The sequence below is a fragment of the Xylocopa sonorina genome, chromosome 12 (assembly GCF_050948175.1).
Source record: "Xylocopa sonorina isolate GNS202 chromosome 12, iyXylSono1_principal, whole genome shotgun sequence".
In the NCBI taxonomy this organism is placed as follows: Eukaryota; Metazoa; Arthropoda; class Insecta; order Hymenoptera; family Apidae; genus Xylocopa; species Xylocopa sonorina.
The window spans coordinates 10,864,281-10,889,265 of NC_135204.1; the positions used below are offsets into that span (position 1 = coordinate 10,864,281).

The 24,985-nt window shown below is 52.3% G+C and overlaps 2 protein-coding genes across 2 annotated transcripts in view; one reads left to right on the forward strand and one right to left on the reverse strand.

Annotated features, from left to right (window-relative positions):
* The window catches only part of Kdm3 (Lysine demethylase 3), an 83,985-nt gene that overhangs the window by 31,221 nt on the left and 27,779 nt on the right, over window positions 1-24,985 (reverse strand). The window contains exon 8 of the mRNA XM_076905776.1: window positions 8,224-10,453. Coding sequence (XP_076761891.1) covers window positions 8,224-10,453 — 2,230 coding nt within the window. The remainder of the gene's footprint in view (window positions 1-8,223; window positions 10,454-24,985) is intronic.
* LOC143429718 (uncharacterized) overlaps window positions 1-24,985 on the forward strand; it is an 86,493-nt gene that overhangs the window by 16,221 nt on the left and 45,287 nt on the right. The gene's annotated exons all lie outside the window — the stretch shown is intronic.

Below are 24,985 nucleotides of genomic sequence, written 5' to 3' on the forward strand. Positions count from 1 at the left end.
ATAGGAATCGTTCGAGCGACGGCAGAATCTCGTTTCTTGCTTCGAGTTTCCTTTCCCTCGATCACCGTGTACACGCGCGCGCGTGTGTGTGTGTCTGTGCGAGTATCTCTAAGTACACGTATTACGTGTACACTTTCAAGTGCCTCTCTCCCCCTCTCTCGCGCCCACCACGTATACCGTTAGGATAACAGCCGACGACCCAGATCCTCCCAGAGGACCGCGGCGCCTTCCACACCGGGGGCATCTTTTTTTTTCCTCCTCTCTCTCTCGATCGAGCGAATCGACCACGAACATCCACCGTCGAACGTACCGCCGCTCCGATGAAAGGGTCCAATAATCGAGCCGGTCCGTCAACAGAGCTGTTGCGTTAGGAACTCGCGTGAAAATCAGCAAAACCTGTCGATAAACCGTCGACGACAACGGTGGGACGAGAAACAGGTTCCCGATGAAACCAGCCCGCCGCGATCGAAAGAACCAGTGTAACTGGTTCGCCGAGTGAAAAACGGCCTCGCGCTTTTTTCCACCCAACAGGTTCGATTTGAATATCGCGAACCGATTATTATCCCTATGGATGCTGGTATCGCTCTGAGAACGTCGAGATAAGAGGGGAGGAAGCGAGAAGAAGAAGAAGAAGAAAAAACGAGGCGACGCGAGATGAGAGCAGCCGGTAACTGTACTCGGTCCGTGTATAAACGTGTTCTACTAGCTCTCTCGCGAGCTTGAATGAATCTCAATTCGAGACGTCGTCTAGAGGTACGGAGCGCAAAACCGAGCACGGTAATGGTGCAATTTATTGAGCCGTTAAGGGGCTAATGCTTGCTGTTACGCACCCGTCAACTACTCGCACGTATCGTTTAATTATACCGCGTTACGCAACCCGACGAACAATTGCTCAACCGACCTCGCGTGGAAAATATGTTCTCCGCGAACCAATTACAAAACGATTCTCTGATCGTACGCGCGAGAGGATTCCGCGAACGGATCGCGGAAGTCGCTTCCTCCCACGAACGCGGACGATCCGTTCGTCCGCGTCTGTCTTTCGTTACCTCTTAATTACCGCGCCTCGTGTCCGGGTGTACCCGTCACCGACGTGGCTCCAAGGATACCTTGCCTCCCGAGCATCCACGATAACACTTTGTTTTCCCTGGATCCGCGGTTGTAAAATCCTCAAATAATCCGACGGTATCGTAAACAAATGAACGTAACCGATAACGCGGCTGCGAGTCACGATGGTCGTTTACCTAATCTCTTCTCGGCGAGCTAATCGAATTTATTTTTCAAGGTCGAATTGGAGGAAAAACGTTGGTTACGAGTCGGTCGGGTAATAAATCGGTAGAGAGAAACGAGCGATACTGGAAAGATTCGTTTATCGAGGGGCGACACAGTTTCGGCGGTGCTATCGTCGCGGCGCGAACGCGACCTTTGGCCCACATCCTGCTGGCTCGATCGACGTCTCGACAGAGACAGAGAATTGTTTTCTCAGAAACGAAGATAACAGCGCGACAATCGCGGACAAAATACGAGCGAACACGACGCAATGCTGGTGCCCGTATGAACAGCGCAGTCGCCGCTGCGAATCAGGAACGAAAAATGGATAAAGAGTTGGTTGCTGGCCGAGCTTCTCTAAAAGTGGTAAAAGCAGGAAGCCATCGAAGCCTCCGGCGTACGTAACGAGCCCCGGAGTTGTAAAGTTAAGTTAGAGCCGGTTGTAAAGCTCGCGGAAGGCACGCCGGCAATCGTTGTTTGCGTCATTATCGACGTCGTATATCGAGTGGCGCGAGACATTCCAAAGTATACGTCCGATAACGGCAGCTGTTGCCGCTACGACAAAAATGGAGTAGACCACAAAACATATAACAAGTGAAAGCGTAGCTACTACGACGAACGAAGCTAACGGAAAGAGCTCGACCCCCGTCAAGGGGTGAACGCACGGTGCGGTGGAGGGAAAAAATTAAATGTCCCCTCGAGTTGGGTATCGGAAACACGAGACTGTTAAAATTGCTGGCGATAGTGGCGCACGGAGGAGGAGGAGCAACAGCAGCAGCAGCTGTGCCGGCTGTGACGCGATGAAGCTGTGTACACAATGGAAAACGACCAAGGGTGGCGTACAGCCGGAGGGGAATCTGTTGTCCCGATGACGCGCGATACATTCCAGGGACGAGGGTGGAGATTCTTGGTATTTTTTTTCTACATTTTCCCTTAGCTACCTGCTACCCTTCGCCTCGATGCGATTACGCGAGGGAAAAAGAATAGCGATCGGTTGGCGATCGATCCAAGTCCGCGACCTAACGGTTGGGATCGGAGAAATTACCACGTGTCTACGCTAGGTCAGCGTGGAATGGAGGACGAAAAAGTTGGTTGAGAATTGCCGGCAAATCACTTTTTACGATCGTCACCGATATCGAAGTCTCGGTCGTTCTGGCTTTCTGGAACGGGTTTACGCGTTATAAAACGAGATTTGTATGTAAGCGTGCACCGAACGAAGAGAGACGGTTAAAGGGAAGGGGGATAGAAGGCGACGAGAGGGGCCGTCGACGGAGCGGTGGCGGTTAGTTGCGCAAGCAGAGCTCGAACCTGGTTCCAGCGGAATAGCAACATTTATTGCCTGCGGTTCGCATCTCCCCTCTCCTAGTCCCCATCCTCGTTCCTTTACGGTGTGCCAGGCTCGATGACTCAGTACCAGTTTTTTATCGCGGTCGTCTCGGTATCTTTGGATCGTGAGCATCTATTTCGAACGAAAGGCGAGACGGAGACGGACACAGAGACGACGACGACGACGACGACGACGACGACGACGACGACGACGACCAAGAAGAAGAAGAAGAAGAAGAAGACCAAGTGTCGCTACAAGTAGGGTCAGTTCGTTTCAAGGAATTTTGAAATCGAGTTGTTACAAAGTTTCACGGCTGCTCGCCAAACTTGTATGCAAAAAGTTCGATACGTATCTACCGCTACCGCGACCTTGAAACTAGGAACGTGGCGAACCAGCGCGCGAACGCGGAAGCTGAAACCAGCCGATACGTTCCGGACAACGGCGATGGCCTTCGTCGCAAATCCGGGGAACGGTGCCGTTCGATCATGGGTGAAGAAAAACAAGCTTCGAAAGCAAAATCCAAGCGTTAATTAAAAGCACCGGTCGTTATCGGATTCCCTGACCGTTTGCCGAGCCGGAAGGAAAGACAAGAGTTCGCGTTTGCTCCAATTTCTTATCGGATATAAACGACGAACGTTCGACGGTTAGGTTAGCCCGCGGTGTTGACAAAAAGTAGGTAGCTGTTCCGTCGAATAGGAACCGTGAAATTGGTTTCCAAAGAAGCGAGAAAAATAAAACGAGCAAAATCCTTTCGCCGTATAGGAAAAGTCGCTATCGGCCAGACAATAACCAACGAAACGAGTAACGGTACATAAAAGGTTTGTGGCGCAGCGACGACGATGACGACGACGGCGGCAGCGGTGGTGGTGGCGGCGAGAGAAAGAGAAAAAGCGAGAATCTGTCACGGTCAACGGCCAGGACAATAGAAACACGTCTTGGTCGTTCCAGCGGAACGATCGACGTGGCTGAAACGAGAAACTCGAATAATACGAGCTATCCGGAGTGATAATCGGCGTTCGAACGAAAACGAAACCGAAAACCGTGGACGGTGCGAGGTAGGAACGGTTAGCCTGCAGCAAAAAGTGGGCAGGAAAAGGCCAAGGCTTCGGCTTCGTGTAACTCGACGACGAAAAGGTCCAGGATGAATTTCACGGATCCGCGTCTCTGGTTCTTCCGTGTCTCGTAAACGGCACATGCCACGGAGAGTAATCGCCTTGTTCGCCCGTTCGTGGCCGGTCGTTCCATTTCTCTAAACTCGGCCAAGGCAGGGCTGCGCGTACTACACGTAGACGAGTAAAGGTGTATACGAGCAATGGTGCACGCCGATAGCGCACCGTCGTCGTCGTCGTCGTCGATGCGATTTGCATAAGGATCCGCGGCCTGACCCATTTACCATCGCGCGTATCTTTAATCTTTCTTTACCTGCTGGCTTTTCCTTTCGCACCGCGATACGATCCGAGGTCGTATCCGAGTTTTTCGAGCGGTCACCGAACGGATCGATTACGCGTTGTATCTCACCGGAGCAGCGAAAAGTAGAAAATGGAGGTACGGGACGCGTCAGTACGAAGGAGAGGAAACGCACTCGAGTTTTGTCCGGTTTCGTTGGGGCGGAAAAGGGGGTCGGGAGAAAAAGTGGGCTCGAAATTGAGCTAGTCGTCGGCGCGAGTTGGCCTAGTAGAAAGTTAGGAGAACCGAGCGGCGGGGGCTAATTAACGCAAGGGTTAACCCGTCTCCCCCCTATCTGCATAGTCGCGTAATAACAGTTTCACTTCTATTACACGTTGCCGGTTTACGTGCGCGCGGTGTAATTCAGGATGAGTCACGGTTTTATACGGAGCGTAGGCCACGGCTCTGGAGTTTTTATTCCCGGTGTTTACCTCGGCCCGAGAGTTCTCTCTGCCTCTGGGCTAACGATATTTTAGATAATTGGATGAAACTCGTTTACCTACTTTGCCTCGCGTTGCCTCGCGTTCCCTGCGTATAATTACTGCTACGTTTCACTGGTAACGTTCGACGGGCGAGATTTTGAAAAATCTCCGCTTCGAATCTACGGAGAGCCTAAATAGTAATCCAGCGGGAATAAAAATGTTTGGAACACGCGACGAAGACGCAGCAACGAGTCCGTCCATCGTGGGTATAGACGATAGGTCTAGCGGAGAAGAACCGGCACACGGAAGGTGGAGGGAAAGACAGGATCCGTCGAGGCAGAACACGACCAAGCGGGACGACGGGGGACGAAGAGAGGGGTGCTGGTAAAACCGGTTCGACAGGTTCGACTCCCATTTACTTGACCATGTAGCGCCTACTACCTACGTTCGCCGGGGACACGTTATGCGTTCCATGGGTGTATGTGTAACGCGCATAACTACGCGACTCGTATCCGGTGAGCGAGGGGTGCAACGTGGAAAGAAAAGGAAAGGAAAGGTAAGAAGAGAGGGCGCGAAAGCGGACCCGATCTTCCCTCTGATCCGGCACACCGTTCGATCGTTCTTCGAACGGAAATTTCGCGACTCGCGATCGCGATGGTATCGTCCGTAATTGGTTGCGCTAGCGCAAGTGTATCAAATTTCGAACGTGAAATAGACCGAAAGGGGTAAAAGAGAAACGCGGTCGGTGCGATTCCGTGCTAGCTAGGCAATTTCGATTCGCCCGAGACGCGCCACTTGGTATTCCGCTCGGCGGTGGAAGAGCGGCGCTCGCGCAGGCATTCCGGTGGAACGTGCTAGGCATCGTCGTCTGCTGGACGACGACCATCCATCCCCCTTCGCTCGTGTGCGAACAAATTCGGAATTCTGAACAGGCGCCCGTCGCGTTGCTCTTCGAGAGTCAAGGGGTGGGGAACGAACGCGCGGATGGCCGGATGAGCCGACTTCTTCGACAACTTCCGTTGCTTTTCGTACTCGTCGCCCGGCAAACTTTACTCTTTTTCTTCTTTCACGCGTCCGTCGGAAAATAATCGTGTCCTTGACTCGGCTTCCGTGTGCGCGCGGCGCACGTTTTTCCCCTGCGACGACACTTCGATCGGTCCCGAGCGTCCACGACGACCTCGACGCTCTACGTACGCGTAACATAGGTTGCGATGTATTTTTAGAGGCGGCTCGTTCTAGCGAAAAACTTGGATATCGGCACGATTCCGCGGCTGGAAGGAGGTTATGGTCAGAGGAGCGGCGGTGTCGCGTTCGTAATCGCGGCACGTATCGGGGTTGACGGAGAGGAAAGGAAGGGAAGGAAGGAAGGAAGGAAGGAAGGAATGTAGGACACCGTGGAATTCGCTGCATCGGCAGCTGTGAAAGTTGGAGGGTGCGAGTCGGCGTTTTGAAAAATTCCTCGAGACTCGAGAGACACCTCCCTCTCCCTTAGCTCGTAAACCGATCGTTTCGTTGGTTAACTTTGCCCGGGCGGTGCGCGCGATCAGGAAGTTGGCTCGAGAGTTTATGCGATTTCGGGCCGGAGCCGAGGGAGAGATGGAATTGCGTCCGTGTTCGGTTTTACGGCGCGTTTCGTTTTACTTGCCTCGTAAAAAATCCTCGCGTCGTCGTTACTCTCGTTCGAAAAGCTGGACCGAAGGGCGCGCGAGGCTGCGTCGGGCGAACAATTTCGAAAGATTCGTTTGCGAAACGAACGGGACGCGTGCGTCTCTTCGATAGTAATCGTTGACTCGCGGTGACTCACTAGGTTGAGGACCTTTACCATCCACGCTAATGGGCTCGCCAGCACTCGAGCCACTCGAAGGAAGACGCAGCCAGCCAGCCAGCCAGCCAGGCACGCGTGCATCGCGCGTACTCGTGAAAAATCTCCTCTTCTCCGATCCAACTTGAACTTGTTCGTTCGATCGATCGAACGATCGATTAATTGGACGGTTAATTAAAATTGAATGGTTCTAATCGCGGTGTCGCGCACCGTTCCGATGGGAGGGGATCGGTTTCACGATCAAATATTTATGTCCTACCGGAACGTCGTTTCAATTATAGCAGCCGAGGTATATCTCGGGCATTATTATTCGCCGAGCTATTTGTATACACGATATCGAGCCGGGAGTACGGTCTCGGGGTTGGATTCCACTCGTTAAGTCAGTGACCCGAATAGAACCCACGTAGGAGGAAATAGGAAGTCATTGACGCAACGTTCATTTTTCTCTCGACGGACACGGTAGCGTTCAATGGAGCTGAACGATCCTTCGGAATCGGTTACACGGTGAATTTCCTCTTTCCCTCGGCGTACACTCCGTTGACTCGACGACTAGCCCATCCCCCCCCCCCCCCTTTCTTCCATCTGTATCCAGATCGATCGCGCGACCATTTTATTCGCGAGATTTCAGGGGAAATCGGTCGGTTGTAACGGTGGCTTATAATCAGCCAGCCGGATTCGGCGGCGCACAGTTCAGCAAGCGCCGATAGGTAATTACAGAAGCAGGAGAGAGAGAGAGAGAGAACAGATTTTGCACGCATGTGCGTGACCAGCGTGTAAAATCGTCCGCGTTGATGGACGTGTGCCACGTGAACCGCATAACGAGCGACGATCATCGGCTGCGCTTCGCCCACTCGGCCTTTGAGCCCCGCGTGAGACGCGATAACGCGATGACCTCGAGATAAATTGCTCTCGTCCACACGGTGTTCAATGGCGTCGTCCCACAGCCGAACCGGCGAAAGAAGAAAGTCTGCGCGTGATGGATACCAATTGGTTGCGTAATGAATTCATTCGAATCGTCAAAGAGGCGAAAGGACGGCGTGGCGCGGCGGCGCGGTGGCATAACGAGGCTCCTCGTTCAATGAACGTGCAATTTTCAACTCGAGCACGTCCGCGTGTTTCTTCTCAAATCTAGAGCGAAGCGAAACGAAACGAAACGAAACGAAACGATACGATACGACTCGAGGATCAACGAACGCGTCTCGCGCGTAGAACCGTGAACGTAGCAACGCGACCCAACGTGTTTTCTCAAGGTTGTCGAACGAGAACCCGTTCCCTCCGAGGAGGGAGAAAGATGAGCGATTTAGGAAAAACTGCCAACGACCAGTAACGAGACCATACTTCCATGCAGATACGCCGTCCGTTGTCGAGAGCACCGGTCTTCTTTTCTTGCTACTCGACCAGCTATGTACGCATTTTTATAGCTTCCTGCCGAGCATTCCACGACGAGCGCGAGTCGAAGAACGAGTAGAAGCGGTCTACGGAGAGAAAAAGAACCGGACGAGGAACGAAAACGGTGGAGGGAAGGAGAAAAGGAAAAAAGAAGAACGATATCGAGTTGACCTTGTGCCCAAATGCTAGTTTCTACGCGGCGCGAAAACGTAATTCGTCGCGCGAAACGGAAGCTCGGAATTCAGCTGGTAACTACGCCCCCAACTTTGTACCGTTAATCATCGATCGGCGATCGTAACGGACGGAAACGTAACCGAGGTGTTCGAGTCGAGAGCGTAAGTAGCCCGTTTAAAGCTCTGATACGTTGAAATTGTCGGAACCTATGACTGGTCACGTCGGCAATTTACCCGGTCGTGTCCGTCGTTAAGTCAATGATGAGCCGGCAAAAAGAGCGCGTAGGACGAACTACGACACGGTTTTCGCTGATGAATCGAATTTACGGGACAGCGATTGTCTACTAGTTCTAGTAAAAGAGAGCAGAGGGGACTCACCGAAGCATCCTCTCCCTCTCGACTATTTCTTCGGTGGTGGGTTGAGCAGGTCCGAGCAAAGAGTGCGGCAACGGTGGATACCTTTGGGATCGCCAGAGCATTTCGCTGGCCACCGCGGGATGATGATGACCCGGGGGTGGCGCGGGACTTTGATAGCCGACCGGTGGGACGGTGGCGGGCGCGGCCGCGGAGCTCGGTCCGGCCGCGTTCGGAGGCGGTTGAGGGTGAGCCATCAGTAACGAGGTGTGCTGGACGCTCTGCACGTGCCAGACCCTGGCGGGCGTCGCGGCTTGCGCGGGCGTCGACGAGGTCGTCGTCTCGTCGACGCTGAGCGCGGAGCTCCTGCTGCCGCTTCTCTCGTCGCCGGAACCGGCGCTCCTCAGCGAGCTTACCCCGCTGTCGGAACCGCTGTCTCCATAGGTGCCGCTCGCGGGGCCGACCGCTCGGATACCGACCGCCGTTGGTACACCGGCGAGCGCTCCGCTACCAGGTAAACCGGCCCCGGCCTCCACTTCCATGAGGCCGGCCTCATCGCCGCCCCTCGATGCGTGGGACTGTTGTTGCACCTCGAGGAGGCTGCTCGACGGGGCCAGCTGGTGATGATGAAGATGGTGATGGTGTTGCTGTTGTTGTTGCTGCTGCTGCTGTTGCTGCTGCTGCTGTTGATGGTTGTGCGGACTACTCGCTAGCTGATGCTGGCCGTGCAACTGCTGTTGTTGTTGTTGTTGTTGTTGAAGATGATGGTGTATCACCGGGCTACCGGTCGAGTAGCGTTGCTGTTGGTGATGGTGATGTTGCTGGTGATGGTGCGGCAACGGCGGTGGTTGATGATGGTGTTGTTGATGGTACTGTTGCAGGTGATGTAGGTGGTGACCAGCGATCGGCGGTGGCGGCTTGTTCAATCTCTCGGCTAGGATAACAGGGCTCTCGTTGTGCCGGTTTCGGTCCTGCTCCCGCTGTTGCTCGAGGAGCAGGCTTTGCCTGCCGGAGCCACCGCCGCCGCTGCTACTAAGCGGACTCAGCCTCTCCAGCACGGAGCCTGAGTCCTGACTGCTCGACTCCAGCAGCTCGACCACCGATTCGACGCTGGCCGCCCTCGCGCAGTTCGCGCTACCCACGCTATCCTCCGTGCCTAGCTCGGTGGTCGACTCGATTCTTCGCTGCTGCTGCTGCTGCTCCTCTTCCTCCTCCTCTTCCTCCTCCTCCTCCTCCACCCCCGCCTCCTCCTCCTCCTGTTCCTCCCTCTGGCCTTTTTCTGATTCCCGTTCCCGTTCCCCGTCGTCCTGGTCTTCGCCGTTCGATGCGTCGACCGCGTCGGGCTTGTCGCTCGGTGTTAACGCGTCCGCTGCGGTATCAAGGAGGAGGGTGGTAGCAGCGGTAGCGGTGGTGGTAGTAGCAGTAGTAGCGGCGGTAGTAGATTCGTCGCCGAGAGTCGACGACGGGTCGAGCACCGATCCATTGACGAACACCTGTTCTTCCCGTTGCTCGGGAACCGTGTCGTCGCCCCCGGGGTCTACTTTGTTCGGAGGTGGCGGTTCCGGTTCCCTGTCCCGTTCCCTCGACTGGCTCTCCTCGTTCTCCTCGAGCTTCTCGGGCTCTGGTTCGTCCAGGAGCTGTTTCCGGTGTTCCCCTTGTTCTCGCGAGCCGGTATCCTCCGGATCGGACGCCTGCTCCTCGGAACCCCTGCCGGCAGGTTTCCGCTCGGATCTAAGCCTCCTACCGGCGGCGATCGGGCTCGTCCTGAGCCTCTTGGTCAACGGATCGCAACGTTCCTCCTCGCGGTGATCCTCCCGGTGGTCCGCCTCCTCCTCATCGCCGCCGGCGCCGCCGCGAACTGTCTCGCACTCTTCCGATCTGTTCCCGAGACGTTCCTCCTTCTCCGGCGACTTGTTCGCGTTGCTCGCCGAGTCTTCTGGATCGTCCGCCTCCGGTTTCGTCTCGAGACCCGTCGGCCGCGGTCTTCGTCGTACCGGCCTCTGAGGCGCGCTCTCCACCGGACTCTTTACGGCTATGCCTCGTTTTCGTAGCTTCGAGGCGGTACTCGAGCCGCTGTTCGCCTCTTCCAACACCGTTCGCGGTATACGATTGCTCGGTCTACCCGAGAGCGGACCCTTGTTCTCCCGGTCCTCTTGCCGCGTCGCTAGATTGCTCTCGCTATCTTTCTCTAGCCTCTCGCGACTGGCACCCTCGCTCACGCGTCTTCGTCGGCTGTTGCGCGCCGAGTTCTTTTCTGAAACAACCATTAAATATATCGGGTCAGCCATCGTTCGACCTTGTCGCGATTAACGTCGATCGATCCCGTCGGATACGATAGTTTTTTATCGCCATCGAGAATCGCGATGCACGGAAACGGTGAAAGAAGAAGAAGAACAAGAAGAAGAACAAGAAGAAGAAGAAGAAGAAGAAGAAGAAACGGAGGAACCAGCGGAACAGGTGGAGGAGAAGGAGAGAGGGATTTATTACCGAGGATTTACTGTTATTACCCGGAGGGGCAGGAGAGAAGCACTCGAGCGGGCAACGGCGTTGCATAGACGGGATGGATGCGTTTATCCGACGCGCGGATCCCTGTGTCTATCCGGAATACGTACGTACATGCCTCGTCCGAGTACGTGTTACGCGGATCGCTGCGTTTCGCAAACCCCCCGACGACGACGACGACGACGACGACGACGACGACGACGACAACGGCGACTCCTTCTGTTCCGCGTGCATCGCGTTGCGACGCGTAATCGAGCAGCGACTACGTGCTTCGCTTTAAGCGATAATAATTTTCGTCTCTATCCGTTATTCTCGTCGACGCGAAACGATGTTCGATCGGTTCGCTCGAATAACGAGACCGAGAGTCGCCTCCGTTTTTTCGTTTCCACCGGTCTTGTTTGGGTTCGCTTCGCGCCTGAGCGGCCCCCGTTTTAAACCGGGTCATCGGAATTAGACGAGGCCTCGAAGCGAGACCAGAACCGGTAATTTCTGACCGAACCGAGCGCATTCGAACGCCGTAATTGAATTCCAACGTCGAACTGTATTTGCGAAGGATTTGCTTTTAGATTACCTCCAAGTTCGGTCACGTATCGATCGGAATCAAGCGGGTCGCGTACGTTCCCGACCGCTTTAAGCGACACAATTTTCATTCCCGTGTTCATTTCCATTTCGGTTGCGACACGGCCAAATGAAAATATGAACATAAAAAAGGAAACTAAGCGGAAGCCCCGAGCGACGGGCGATTAAACGAAAATTGTACGTTTCCCGTAAACTGGCAAGAGCTATTCTCGGTAGTGAACGCGAACCTTCGACCGATTGCCCTTTTGAATGGGTGGAAAGTTGAGAAAAACAGCCGGCTACACCGAGTCCCTTTGACAGGAGGGACAAAGCGACCCCTGGCTCGATGGATATCGTTCTCGTCCTCCTCGCTAGGCTCTCGCAGGGATCAACTTAGACACGGTTCGCCGAGTCTGCCGGGCATTTAAACGCTTTAGAGTCGATCGATGAACGACGCGCGTGTTGATAACGGCGAGGATTTTTTTTTTAAATTACCGACGACCACGAGCGTTTCGAATCGGTGGTGAATGGAGAACAGCAACGAAGGGGATCGGAAAATGGTTTCTCGTTGGCCGTTCGCGTCTCGTCTTGCCGAACGGTTATTTTCAGACAGTTCTATTTCTGCCGGCACTCCCTGCAACGACCGAGGATCTCCCGCGCGTTTGTTGATAAACTTATTTCCAACGGATCGTGGAGCAGGAGATTTTCGTGCGAAACCGGTGGGAGGGGAAAATGGCGATCGGGGGTGAGGACGGCGAGTAACGATACCGCGGGAATTGGTATAAAAATAAAAGGGTTGGCCAACAGCCAGAGACCTCCTTCCTTCCCGTTCTTCTTCTTCTTCTTCTTTTTCTTCTTCGTCTTCTTCCATTCCTTCTTCTTCTTCTTCTTCTTTTTCTTCTTCTTCTGAAACTTTTTCTTCTTCCGAGCGCGTACACTGTCTAATTTACTCTTATAAACGTGTTTCGATCAAGCGATAGAACTGGGCCAACGCGGGCGACGTTTCTTCGTCGTTACGAACGAGACACCTAGCGGGTTCCGAAACTTTCCCTACTTTCTTACGCGGCTTATCGGCGTATCGTTACGTAATCGTCGCGTTCGAGTTGTAGAAAACCTTGAACTTGCCGCGGCGGCGTTAAGGGGGTTCGAGAAGGCGCGAGAGGTGGACGGATCGTTTCTCGATTGTCTATCGGTCGTAGCTCGGATCGCAACGATCGAATGGTCAGCGGTACCGGATGTCAGTTGCCCGCGGGCCAAGATGGCCGCTACGCCGGGGCTACGATAATTACTCGCGTGTTTACGACCGATAAAGCCTGAACGCCCCACCTCCTACACGAAGTGGCACCTATGCCACTGAAATGTCACGGATGAACGCACAGGGAGCCTCGACGCGATTCGACGGCTTCGTCACTCCGGCCTATTATCAGACTTTGGCCAGCCAGTGTAATTTTAACGTTCGTAATTATGTTTTACAGCCGTACTTGAGTCGACGGCCTTGAAAGTATAACAGTAAAAATGATTTTACCGCCGGTCACGGTACGACGACTCGGGAATCTTTGCGTAAAAATCGCCAGCCGTAACGTACGAAGCGCAACGCGGACGAACGCGATACGGCCTCTCTCTTTCTCTCTCTCTCTCTCTCTCTCTCTTTCTGCCTGTTTACCGCTCCATTAATAAATTAGCATTGGCTTGGTTACTCGAACGATGATAAAATAAATCTAATCTCGTCGAAAGGTATGCGCAACACCGCGGCAACGTCGGGAGAGTTATCGCGCGAGAACAATGCGCGTTCGAACGCGATCGTTCGAGTTTCACCGAGCAGCGAACAATGAAACCGAGCGACAGACGCGGTATGTCTCTAATGGCTGTCGGTCGATCGATAATCGCGGCAAGTAGAATGGAATGGAATGGAATGGAATGGTTAACAACTTTCGAGCATTGTCGTCGCTCGGATCGAGATTGGCTAATTAACGCCGCGTTGTCCAAACGGCGGCGGGGTTCGAAAGATCGGTAAAAAATGAAACGTAATGGGAACGGAGCTCTCTTCGGTTCGGGTCACGAACCAGTCGCGTGTTTTGCTTAGGCTGCTGGCTCGGCCATTATATTTGATTGTGTTGCGCCAGTGACGTCACGACCAATTGACCTCCCTTGAGGCCACTCTCGGTGAGTTTAACGCGCGCCAATGGCTTCGAGGCTCGCGCGTGTACGTGGCAGTCGTTATTCCTGGACGAGACGGTTTCCGATGCGGTCCGCGGTCGAAACTGAGCGCAACCGAGAACGCTCGACGAGAGACGGAGAGGAGGATGGATTCATCCGGGCTATGCTTTAATGCCGCGGCGTCTCCGCGCCGGAAAGTCTCCCTTGTTTTTTCTGGAACTGCGCCGACGTGACACTCCCCCTCTCTCTCTCTCTCTCTGTTCTTCGCGACCGAGAAGCGAAGCGGTCGTTGGGTTCAAAGGCTTCTCGGTATCGGACGCGAGCGGACCTCTCGCGAAGCCGTAGCTTTTGGCAATTCTAATACCGTTCTTTACGAGCTTCGATCCGTGCCTTTTAGTTTGCCGAGCCTTTTACGTATCGAGAGACGCGGCATAATTCGTGGGTGGAGGGAACAGGCAAGGTTACACAGCCGAGAGCAGACGAGTGCAGGAGTAGTCACTGGCGGCGATCCGTGTCTGAGATATGCAGTCCGATAGGGAGAGAACGGAGCGAACGAGGGGGAACGTCGAGAGGCGAGAGAACTAGCTGAACCGGTTTTACGGACCTCGACTGGTTTCATTAAACCCCGGTTGTAACCTCCACCTCCTCCTTCTCCTTCTCCTTCCTCGCCACGATCGTCTCGTCGCTGTGTACACGCACCAGCCGCAGCGCGGTTGAAAAACCGTCCTCCTCTTCTACGCGATCGTCGAAACCGATATCAAGGGTGGCCGCGTGTAACTAAAACGAGGCAAGGTGCAAAAGGAAAGTCCCGTAACGCGCCCGCTCCTCGCTTCGTTCCTTTCCGATTTATCATCCGAGCGGCAAGATTCGCTAAAACTTTTACTCGGACTCGAAACGAGGAAAGAGGGGCGGAAAGAGAGGGATTCTGCGAGCCGTCGGATCAATACACACCGTCGAGTAATTGATCGGAGGGAGTAAAGGAGCCACCGGCACCCCTCCTCTCGCGATGAAAACACGTCGATACGCACGCGGATCTCTCGAGCCTCGAGATTACGCTTTACCGATTCTAAATAAAAACGTTCTTTGTTCACCGGCGAGCGAAAGATCCGGTGAATTTGGGTTAGACCGAGGAAAAAGAAAAAGGACGGGAAGACGTATCGAAGCAGGGCGTGTGTACACACAAGGGTGTATAAATAGACGAAGAATCGTTGGAAAATGTTGGCCGCTGGCCAGACGTCGCGAGATAAATAATTGATCGCTATCGTGTAAACGCGAGATGCCGGGCCAGCTGGTTCGGTCCCTGCGCACACGCCGGCTACTTATTCGTCATTGTCCACTTTCACCTTCTCTCGTTTTCTAGGTTGCCGAACCATCGAAGCATCGATAGCGTCGAGACGTTTGCGAAACGTAGACGCGGAATTCAGCAGCTATCGGAGTAATCGCGAGAAAGATAATTGTTTCGATGGTTAAAAATCGAAGGGATTCGTCGGTTTCGAGTAGGAGAGTCCGATGATAACGTCGGTAGGGGGAAGATTCGATTACGCTTACCAAGAGAACGTGGCACGTTATCGCGTTTCGCGGTGATAACCGAAACTGTTATCGCCGCCGTAGCTTCCTGGACGGTCGGTCGGGCAACCTTAGTCGAGCGATTTTAGCCACGGAAAAAGAGAAAGGGGAGGGAAGAACGATGCGGCAGCATCTATACGGTTTCGCTTTACACGGACTTTGCACGCGTAATCGGATAGTATCGTAGTTCGCTGAGAAATTCAAGGTGTTTCTCTCGAAAGCGTTCGATTCAACTTACGAGGTCGCCTCGAGTACCAATTTCGGTGGCAACCGGGAAAAGTGAAAACCTTCGGACGAGCGTCTTCTTACCTGGAACAGAAAGATAACGTTCGTGTTATCGGGGGGGAGGAAGAAAATTTGTGGATGTGTGTATCGTTGGAGAATGGTCGGAATCGGAGAGAGGATGCGAGGCGAGGCGAGGCGAGGCGAGGCGAGGCGAGTCACCGCGGAAACCCATTAACAAGTTGGACGCGAAAGTCGGAAAGTTAGGGAAACAACCACGAATCGGTCGTTGGTGTGTTGGTATCGTCAGTTTCTAGCGCAAGTTTCGCTCGCTACTATGTACGAGCTGGAAAACTTGGTGAAAACTCGCCCGAGTGCCACCGCGGCGGAAACTTTTTAATTGATTTGCCTGCTTCGTTGGTTCACCCTTTTCGAACGGAAATTCCGAGGGCAATCGTAGCGCCGCACCTCTGGATTTCATGGAAGACGAGCGTTATCCATTCCGGTCAGTAACGAATCGAGCCGATGGATTGCACGCACGCGTGACTCGAATCCGAAAGGTAGGAATTTCGAAGATTAACCCGTTAACTTTAACCGACGATCGTTTGAAAATGAATTTACGTCGTCCCCATAAATTTTCAACGCGATCGACGCGCGACGACGACGACGACGACGACGACGACGGCACGTGGCCTGGAGGATGTACTCCGCTATTCCAGTTGCGAGAATAGAAACAAAAAGAGATATTTGAATAGCCGGTAGGATGACTGTCCGTCGCAGAAACTAGCACGCGTGTAAAAGCGAAACGTCGATGCACCGCGACCATCTTTTACTCTTTCTGCCGGACGGTTGCGCGCCCATATAGATGGAAGTAGCGTGTCTGGCATTTTCGTATATAGCGCGGTGGCATGCATTATTCACGAACCCGACTCCGCAACTCGCGACTGCTTAACACCGCAATTTCATACCGTTTCCTCCCCAACCCCTCCCTCCTCCTTTCTAATAATTAATCGAAAGAAAATCGCCGATAAGTAGAGCCGAGGAAATATGAGTCACGCGTCAGCTCGCTGGAAATAACCGCTATACACGCTTGTGATCTGAATAATCGTCAGCCGGTCGCCGCAATATCGTTGACCTACAGCTAATTAGAATATTCGATACACTTGTAGTCGTGATACACGTGGATTGAATGGAAAATAACTAAATACGGCCGAATCGTTTGCGCCCCATCCGCGTTAACACGTACGATATGCGTTACAAGTGTAGCGAACGCGAGCACGAGAGAAATAAAACAGCCGGAAAAACTAAACGATCGAACAACTATTTTATCTTATCACGGTGGGTAAATATATTTATTCGATAACCGATCGAATGAAATACTCTGTTTCTCCTCCGTATTTGCACAGTTGTACGCTCGTGTATCTACGCCTCGTGTAAACTTTCTCGGAACTCGCTCGTCTATCTGCTCGTAAATTAAAAACGAGCCCGTCCAATTATTACGTAAGCCTGTATCTTTCGTTTATCCACACCGCGGCCTCGCGATCGGTCTAATTCCCGCGCGAACGCGGAACGCTTCATTAACGAGCGAGCAAAGTATTTTCGGACGGTTTTAAAGAGCGGAGTCGGTCCAGCAGCTCGGTCCGAGAGGAGGAGAAGAAAGTCTGGAGAGTCTCGCGTTCGATTACGCAAGGAGAAAGTCGAGAACGAAGCGAACCGAAGCTCGAGTCTTTTTGCGAACGAGCGCCGTGTTGCTCGACGTCTCCTCGTGTTCGTCGAACAGAGAGAAAGGGAGAGAGAGAACCGGTTCTGTGCGAAGTACGTGGCGTGTCTAATCGTGGCGCTACACGAGCGTTACGGTTTGCCCGCGCGCGAAGACGCGCAGTTGCGTGGCGGCGGCGCAGCTGCCGGTAACTTGCTCTGTCCCAATTGTTAATAACCGGATAATGTTATTCGGAGCGTTTTATACGTCGCGTGTCTCGACGGCATCGCAATCGCCATCGCCACCGACACCGAGGTATTTTCGTGTCGGAATTTAATTAGAAGCTGACGCGGAGGTATGCGCGTCCTGGGTATCGGAAAGTGCGGACCGCGCGGTTTACTTTCTGCGCGATAAGCGCTAAGCGTGACTCATCGGGCGACTCGCGAGCGACGCAACTTTTACGACCCGGCGAACGATTTAAAAGAAAAAAAAAATGATTCGTTTCAATGAAAGCACCGGAACGAACCGAGCCGAGTTTCATTTAATTAACAAAGGTAAACATTTGCCACGGACTTATGCTTGCCCGGCATTGTTATCTCTCCTATCTACCGGCTTTCTCGAGGATCGACCGTGAAACCCGCCGCGACGAGCTTTCTGTTTGCATCGCGGCGGACCCACCGAACGAGCTAATTCGCCGAGATTCAACACCGTCCACTTTCTCCCGTCTAACAAATAAATTTTCCAAATAATTGAAAATTTCCAAAAAATCGATACGGAATACAGTCGAATTACGATCGGGAGAGGCGCCACTCTAAATGGAGAGTAACGGCCATACCGGAGTTATGGCTTACTCCGGTTCTTCCTTTAAACCGCGAGCACGCTATCCTTTCCGAAGGAACCTGTGCCTAACCGAACGCCGCATAAGGATTCAGGCCAGGCCTGGCCATAAATCGAGGATAACGACTGCACGGTGTACGCGCGGCGAATACCGTGGCCATTAAATGGGAAGAGAGCGAGCGAGCGAGCGAGCGCGCGCGAGCTGGCTCGTGTTCCGCAATTATTTCGTCGAAGGACGACCGCCTCTGGATTCCCCGGGGGTCCACGTTCCGTCCTCTGCGCTCCCCTCTGTCACGCGGCCAACAAAAGAAAACAAAAAAAAAAAAAAAAAGAAAAAGAATAAACCCTATCCCGAGAGGGTTAATGTCTTCATAAGAAAACCCAACCACTTCTTCCTTTCTTTCTTTCTTTCTTTCTTTTTTGTAAAACGCGAATCGAGAGACCTTCGATACTCGAGATTCCGTTCCCATATTTGGAATTTAAACGGAGCTGCGCACCTGCTACTTTTTCTTTCGCGCCCGCTTAATTCGGTAACAATCGAAAGTCGATCGAACCCGATTCACGGCGGAGAATAGGTTTTTTAACGACAAGTAGCAAGTTGCGTCGGTGGTTCCGTCGTCGACGTCTTCCCCCCGTTGAAAGGCTTCGCGCGGACTTTAATCGGATCGAACGGCACGTTACCTGCGAATCCAAGCTAGGTTTTCAGTCGAAGGTAATCCCGTTTAGTCCGAGTAATGATCGCCTAGCAAACTACGCTCGCTTCCACTTCTCGCGCAATCTTCTCGACTTTCATCGTTACATTCCATCGATCTTCCCCTTCCGACTTTTGTTACGCCAAACCACCGCTGTTCCACAAACAATCCAATTCCATTCGAACGAAATATGTAACACCACCGGAGTCCAAGATTAACAAAGATCGCAAATCGTGGACGTTCACCTTGACGTTGCACCGCGCGATGATAAACGAAAGTATTTCAGCCAAGATTTGCCAGGTTTCTTCTTCGAAGGGAAAAGAGAGACGAGAGCACCGGCGGAGAATCGCGCGGTGAACTGGAAACGGCGAACCGGCTAGCAGCGTGCCACGAGTCTCTGCTTCGCTTCTGCGCGAGGATTCGTGCGCAACAACGGTGCACGAACGCGAACACGAACGCGAACGATTCGATCGTAGACGGAATCTCTTTTTTGACAAGGTAGAAACACGGTGACCGCAACAAGTGTTTCGACGGATCTATTCGTTTCGATAAAGGGATCGACCCGGTTCTCGTTAGGACGATGGTTCGCGTTAACCACTTGTAATGGCCGGTACGGTACACGGAGCGAGTAAATATTTTTTCCCCGGGCCTTCGTGACTCGACATCACGGATGTGCGTTTGTTTTACCTTTTCCCCGGGCAGGTACACGACCCGGCGCATAGCGTTCGCGAGGAGATCGTCCAACCGGTTTTTTACTGTTGCCGCTGGCGGCAGACCCGTTTTCGCCGAATCTGACCGCAGCTTGTTTCTTCTCCCTCGACCTCGGATTCGGACCGCCCACGATCCGATCGATCCTGATTCTACCACCCGTACGAGCCGTGTGGCCTGAATCGACCTTTCTTCCATCTCGATAAATCGAGAGGTAATTCTAAACCGTCCTCAACCGTCGGTGAAGTAGACGGAAAGAATGCCGGAATTCTGGGTTAATGGCACCGCATTACGATCGCGTGACTTTCCGTGCTCGCGATCCGAATCGTAGCTGGGTGTGGAATATTAACGTCGGTGAGTTCGCAGGGGCGAGAGGAAGGACATTCGAGCCGGGTCGTCGAGCCGCTGCAGCACGTGTGTACCAGACGCGAACAACTGGTTTCCTTTCTGCTTTCTTTCTCGCGCATTCTTCCCCGAAACAATCGGCATCGAGAGACCCTTCTTTCGCGAGAAATCTTTTGCTCGATAGGTGACATTTACGTCTAGGTTTAATGGCCAGCCCGGTTTAGACGTATTCCTCCGGGGTTCGAGGCCAGGGGGAAATAATTACGGCGCCCATTTAAAAACCGGTCTCTCTCTCTCTCTCTCTCTCTATTCCTCGACCTTCGCCTTTTTCGTCCTTTGACGAGCCGCACCGGTTAGGTAGTTGTTCGGCCGAGGGAGCGCGAAGCTGCTCCGAAACAACCGACTCGTTTTAAACGCCAACGCACCGGCTACGAACTCGGTTTTTTCCAACGGCTAAAAACTAGCTTCTTCTACGCGCGGAATGCAATTACCCTAATTGCCGACACTGCATCGCAACCACCCCAGCATGCGTTGGCATATCATGGAAATCAGTTACGTTCCGTAACTGTTCTGGCAGCGTCATCGATCGGACGAACCGACGGCAACGGGCCATTCTACCGTCAAGGTCGTCGCAACTCGTCCACCGATAAAAACGAGTGCCTACCCGATCGGGATTAAACCAGCCAAACTAAAATAAATAAAAAGTTGATCAGTCGGAGGAGAGACGTAGGTATTACGAGAAGCTGGCGAGGTGCCAGCCATTTGTAAGAGGCCCGAAACCTGTTTCCGGCTGCACCGTGAACGACGCCTCTTTCGCTCAACGAACTTTCTTTCTTTCTTTCTTTCCTTCTTTCTTCTAACGGAACAACGCTCGAAGAAACGATCCAAACACACGGTAGTCGTTTCGATGCAATTATTGACATCTGCCTCCGTTTCCACGCGCAATTTTTCCTTTTTTTTTTCGATGATCGCGCGGTTCGATTAATCGATAAAAAAGAAACGTCGCGTGGCAAGAAAATTATTTATTCACCGTTCCCTCCCGATGAGATTTTAATTGAAACCGGATGATATCGCCGCTCATTTATCATCCTTCGAATATCTCTATTTATCGGTGGAAATTACAAATTCTTCCCTCTTGTAATCTCCGGTATATCGATGCTCTTTCGAGTCATAAATAACATCGAATTGCAAATGCAATTCCGTTTCCACGTATTCCGCATTCGATTGTCGCGTTTCGTCGCTACTCGCTAAGCTGAAAACTATCCAGTTCGAATCGGACGGAAGGAAGGAAGGAAGGAAGGAAGGAAGGAAGGAAGAAAGGTACCTGTTACCACGAGAACAGGTTCTCGTGTACGTTGACCTCCTGCTCTCTCTCTCTCTCTCTCTCGTAAGTACTCGAGGGGATAAAGGGCACGGCACCCCAGTGGCGTTGGACGATCATCAACGAACCCCGGATCGATCGCGGAACAAAGTCCAGCTGGATAAGATTCCGTAGACGGTTCTGGACGAGGGGGAATAAATAACGGCGAAGAAGTTATCGCGAAGCGTGTTATCCGAATTGGAATGCCAGGTGAAAGTGAACGCGGCGGTGATACGAAACGGGAAGCGGACGAACCGATAACGCGAGACAGAAACGTGATTTTTTGCTACGTTACGTCCTTCTAATTTGTTTTTGGTAGACGCGATCGTCGATGATCGCGTTACCCGGAAACCCGGCGATTTCGTTACGTGCTCGCGCAGCAACCGATAACCCCGTGGGACTCGCGCTATTTACGAGCAGAAAGACAGGAGGGTTATCGCGAGCGATACGTTAGGTTCATCGCGCGGCAGAACCTTGCGGAGATCGTGTGCGTGGTGTGCGGGACGGAAAAAAATAAATAAGCGACGCGACGTATTTCCAAAACTGTTCCATTTTCTCTGGCAGCCCCTCGAGACGAACATTAACGAAGCGTTAACGTCGCGGGCTTTCGTAACGCGTAGACACCCGGTCTCTCTTGGTTTATGGTAATTTTATTGCGTTTATCGATGATAGGAAACGACTTATCGACTCTAGACTTTGAACGGATATAACGTGTACAGTGCCTTACGGCTTGTACGCTTTACGAGCTGGTCAGAGAAACGAGGACGTACGGCGAGGAGTGACGCGACGCGGTTGCCACTTTTATGAATCGCTCCGGCGATAAGATTCAAAATTACAGTCGTGCCTGGTGAAAACGCGGCGGTTGATTAATCGACGGAAAAATTGTCGAAGATAATCGGGAGTTATCGCGAAAAGATTCCGTTCTGAACTAAATTTAACGATCATTATTCGCCGACAACCGTCTGGGGAAAATATGTATACGAGATAATCGAAACAGGAGCAACACCGGTCGATCAACGGAGACTTCTCGTGGAACGGCCCCGGTAAAAGCCGTTCGATCGTGAAACTTTGAAAGTTTTAATGAAATTGCCACCGCCAAAGTCGCGCGTGCTTTCAAACTTGTAATTAACTCGAGCAAAGTTGCTCGCAGCTAATTTCCCAAACGACGCATGTATGAATAGTTGCCGGTATCGCGCGAAAGGCGCGTTTAAAAGCGTGTTTCGAACGAACGAACTCGTAGCGACGAAGAATCGGAGAGTAGAACGATGAATGAAATGGGAAAAAACACAGTTTAGTGTAACTCGATCCGTGGACAACAAGGTGTCGGATAACTAAAAAAGTTGGACGTGTTCGCACGAATGTCGAAAAAAGTAGCGAACACGGAGGTAAGACGATAGGATCGAATATCAGATTCGGCTCGAGCGGCCGAGAGTATCGATTTCACCTTTTTTCTTCGACGGCCACGGAGAAGGACGGCCTATGCGTGTCACTGTAGGCCGACGGAGTCTGTTCTCTCCCGTTGCCCCGCTTCCGCCGCGACCTTTGCTCCTTTTTCTTCGCGGTATCGTTCCATCCAAGTATGTACGACGCGGCATTCTCGAGCGTATCTCGTTTACTCGTTCAACACGTCATTATCAAACCGGTCGCAGCCGCTGTTGCAGCTGCAGTATCGTGCCACGCCGCACGGTTCTCTCACGCTCTCCACGCTCTCCACCCCCTCCTCTCTCATCCACGTCTCATTCAACGAGAAGACGCGATCGTTTTAGGTGGCTACGCTTTCAAATATAATATCGCGTAGCTATTTAGTCGGTGGCAGCAGCAGCAGCAGCAACAGCATCGAACAGGAAGAATCTGGTTGTGCCCTCTTAAGAAAAGCTTCCGGTAAATATCGTGGGTCAGCAGCGATGACGCATGCGTTGAACGTTCTCGATGGACGCCGTCTGTTACACCAGACGCTGACGGGACTGAACCGCGTAACGCGTAGAGAAGGGGCCACGCAACGCCTTTTATTACGTATAGTTATCGTATATTCGGAATTTTGTGCGAGTAACGCAATTTAAAGAGAGCCTGGCCCAGGCTGCGCGGGGTAGTTGGAATGCACGAGGGGTTGCCGGAAGGGGGTTGTTTCGAGACGGCGTTATCGACCCGTTTTCCCAACTCGGTGGCTGCCTTAAAGAGGATAATGCTAAATTCCACTTTTCTACCATCTGTTTTCTTCGCGAGGAATCGATAGAGATTAATAATGCATCCCCACTGATTAACATTGAATTTATAACATTATCAAACAATGGGATTCGCAAAGGAAATGATTATTCATAACGAAGAAAGTGTGGAATAAAATGTTTTCACCCAAGTATTTGTTTCCACGAAGAAACGAGAGAGGGAAGAAAGAAAGAGTAACTAATTAATAACGATATTTTCATTTGAAACGCGACGGGGAAATGCTCGTTGATTTTCTAACAATGCGCGCACCGTTCTGTTATTAGTTAATTAATTTGTTCGCTTTGTACGGCTCGAGTCTGGCTACTACCGCGCGTGGAAAGAGAAAAATTCGAAACGGCGGCCGTAATTTATAAATGAAATTACACACAATGGAACAATTCGTATTGTTGCGCCGAAGGAATTATTTATTCTTCCCAACGGGTGGCGCGATAAATGCATATTTAACTCGCGTGTCGAGGCGAGGCGAGGCGAGGTTGTGTGCGCGGCGCGAACGACACCCGTTGCACAACGATTTCTTGGCACCTCTAGTCTGAATCGCTCCTTGATCTTCCTGAACGAACAATAAGCCGGGTTGTAACACTTTTCTTCATTGAAGCCGGATATTTTCATAGCCGAGAAGAAGAAGAAGAAGAAGAAGATAACCGGCGCGTGTTAAATATCAGAGTTGGTAACTCTGCTAACTTTGCAACAGCAGCACGGCGAAATGCCACGAAAACAAGTTGAATGAACCGTTCGCGTGGAACGAGCCGCAATTACGAGCCGCGCGCGATTCTCTTTGATCGAGTCAAATCGTAACTTTCTCTAGTCGTAAATTCCACGAGTGTTCTCCTTCTGGAATCCAAGGCCAGACCGCTCGGAATATTCGATCGGCGTCTACTACGACCCACGATTCGCTGATTCATAACTCGTTATTTTCGAGCTCTCCTAACTGGAGACAATTCGTTCGGTCGAGGTAGATAGAGGGAAATAAATAAAGGAGAGAGAGAGAGAGAGAAAATAGCAAAGTCGAGTGGAAGCGCGAAAACGGTGACGGTGGTGGGCGTGCCTGACTGGCCTGATCGTCGTCGCTCGACAACGCACGTATGCATGCATAATGCACGCAAAGGCGTGCGCGCAGCTGCGACCAGACTCGCGATATGCCCTTTAACGAGCTGCGATCCTGCGCCACCATCGAAAATCTTTAGAAGAATAAAGCGACGGACCGACGAGCGCCTCGCTCCTCTATATCCGTCGAAGCAACACCCGGATGTACGGGAATAGCGGGTCGCGCGAAATCCGGACCGTGTTTGCGTGCGTGCGTGCGTGCGTGCGTGCGAGCAGGGGAAAAGTTGGCGGGCTGCCAACGAACCTAATCTCACTTTCGGTTTTCTGCCGCGCCACCCCCTATGCGAATTCACTAATATTTGTATATTATAGAATATCTTCACGATTCCATAATCGATGACTCGCTAGACCATCGAAACCCTCGCCGCTGCGAGCAACTCATCGATATCTGTCCGTGCACCACCTGCTACCCGCTGCAACCATCCTCGGATTGCACCTGCGTGCACCACCTCGACCCCTTCCGAACGTGCGCGCGCCCGCTGGAATTCAACGATCAACAGCTGCTGCTCTCAGAGAGAGAGAGAGAGAGAGATTATGCAACCGTCATTTAAAGTCCAGAACCGTGCCTTTTCGAATTGACTCCGATCGCTAGTCAGAAGAATGTTTCTCGTAAGAGAGGAGAAAAGTTTACGCCGCGCATTCCACAATCTTCAGACGGAGGAAGAAACTCGGTTCGCCAAAGTTTCCCCAAAGTTCCGAGCGACGCGCGAGGATCGAGACGCTTGTACGTCTCCACGGACTGCACCACTCCGAAACTATCGATTGTATTTTTTAAATGGAGAGAAGCTTGTAAGCGAAGACGGTGTTCTCGAA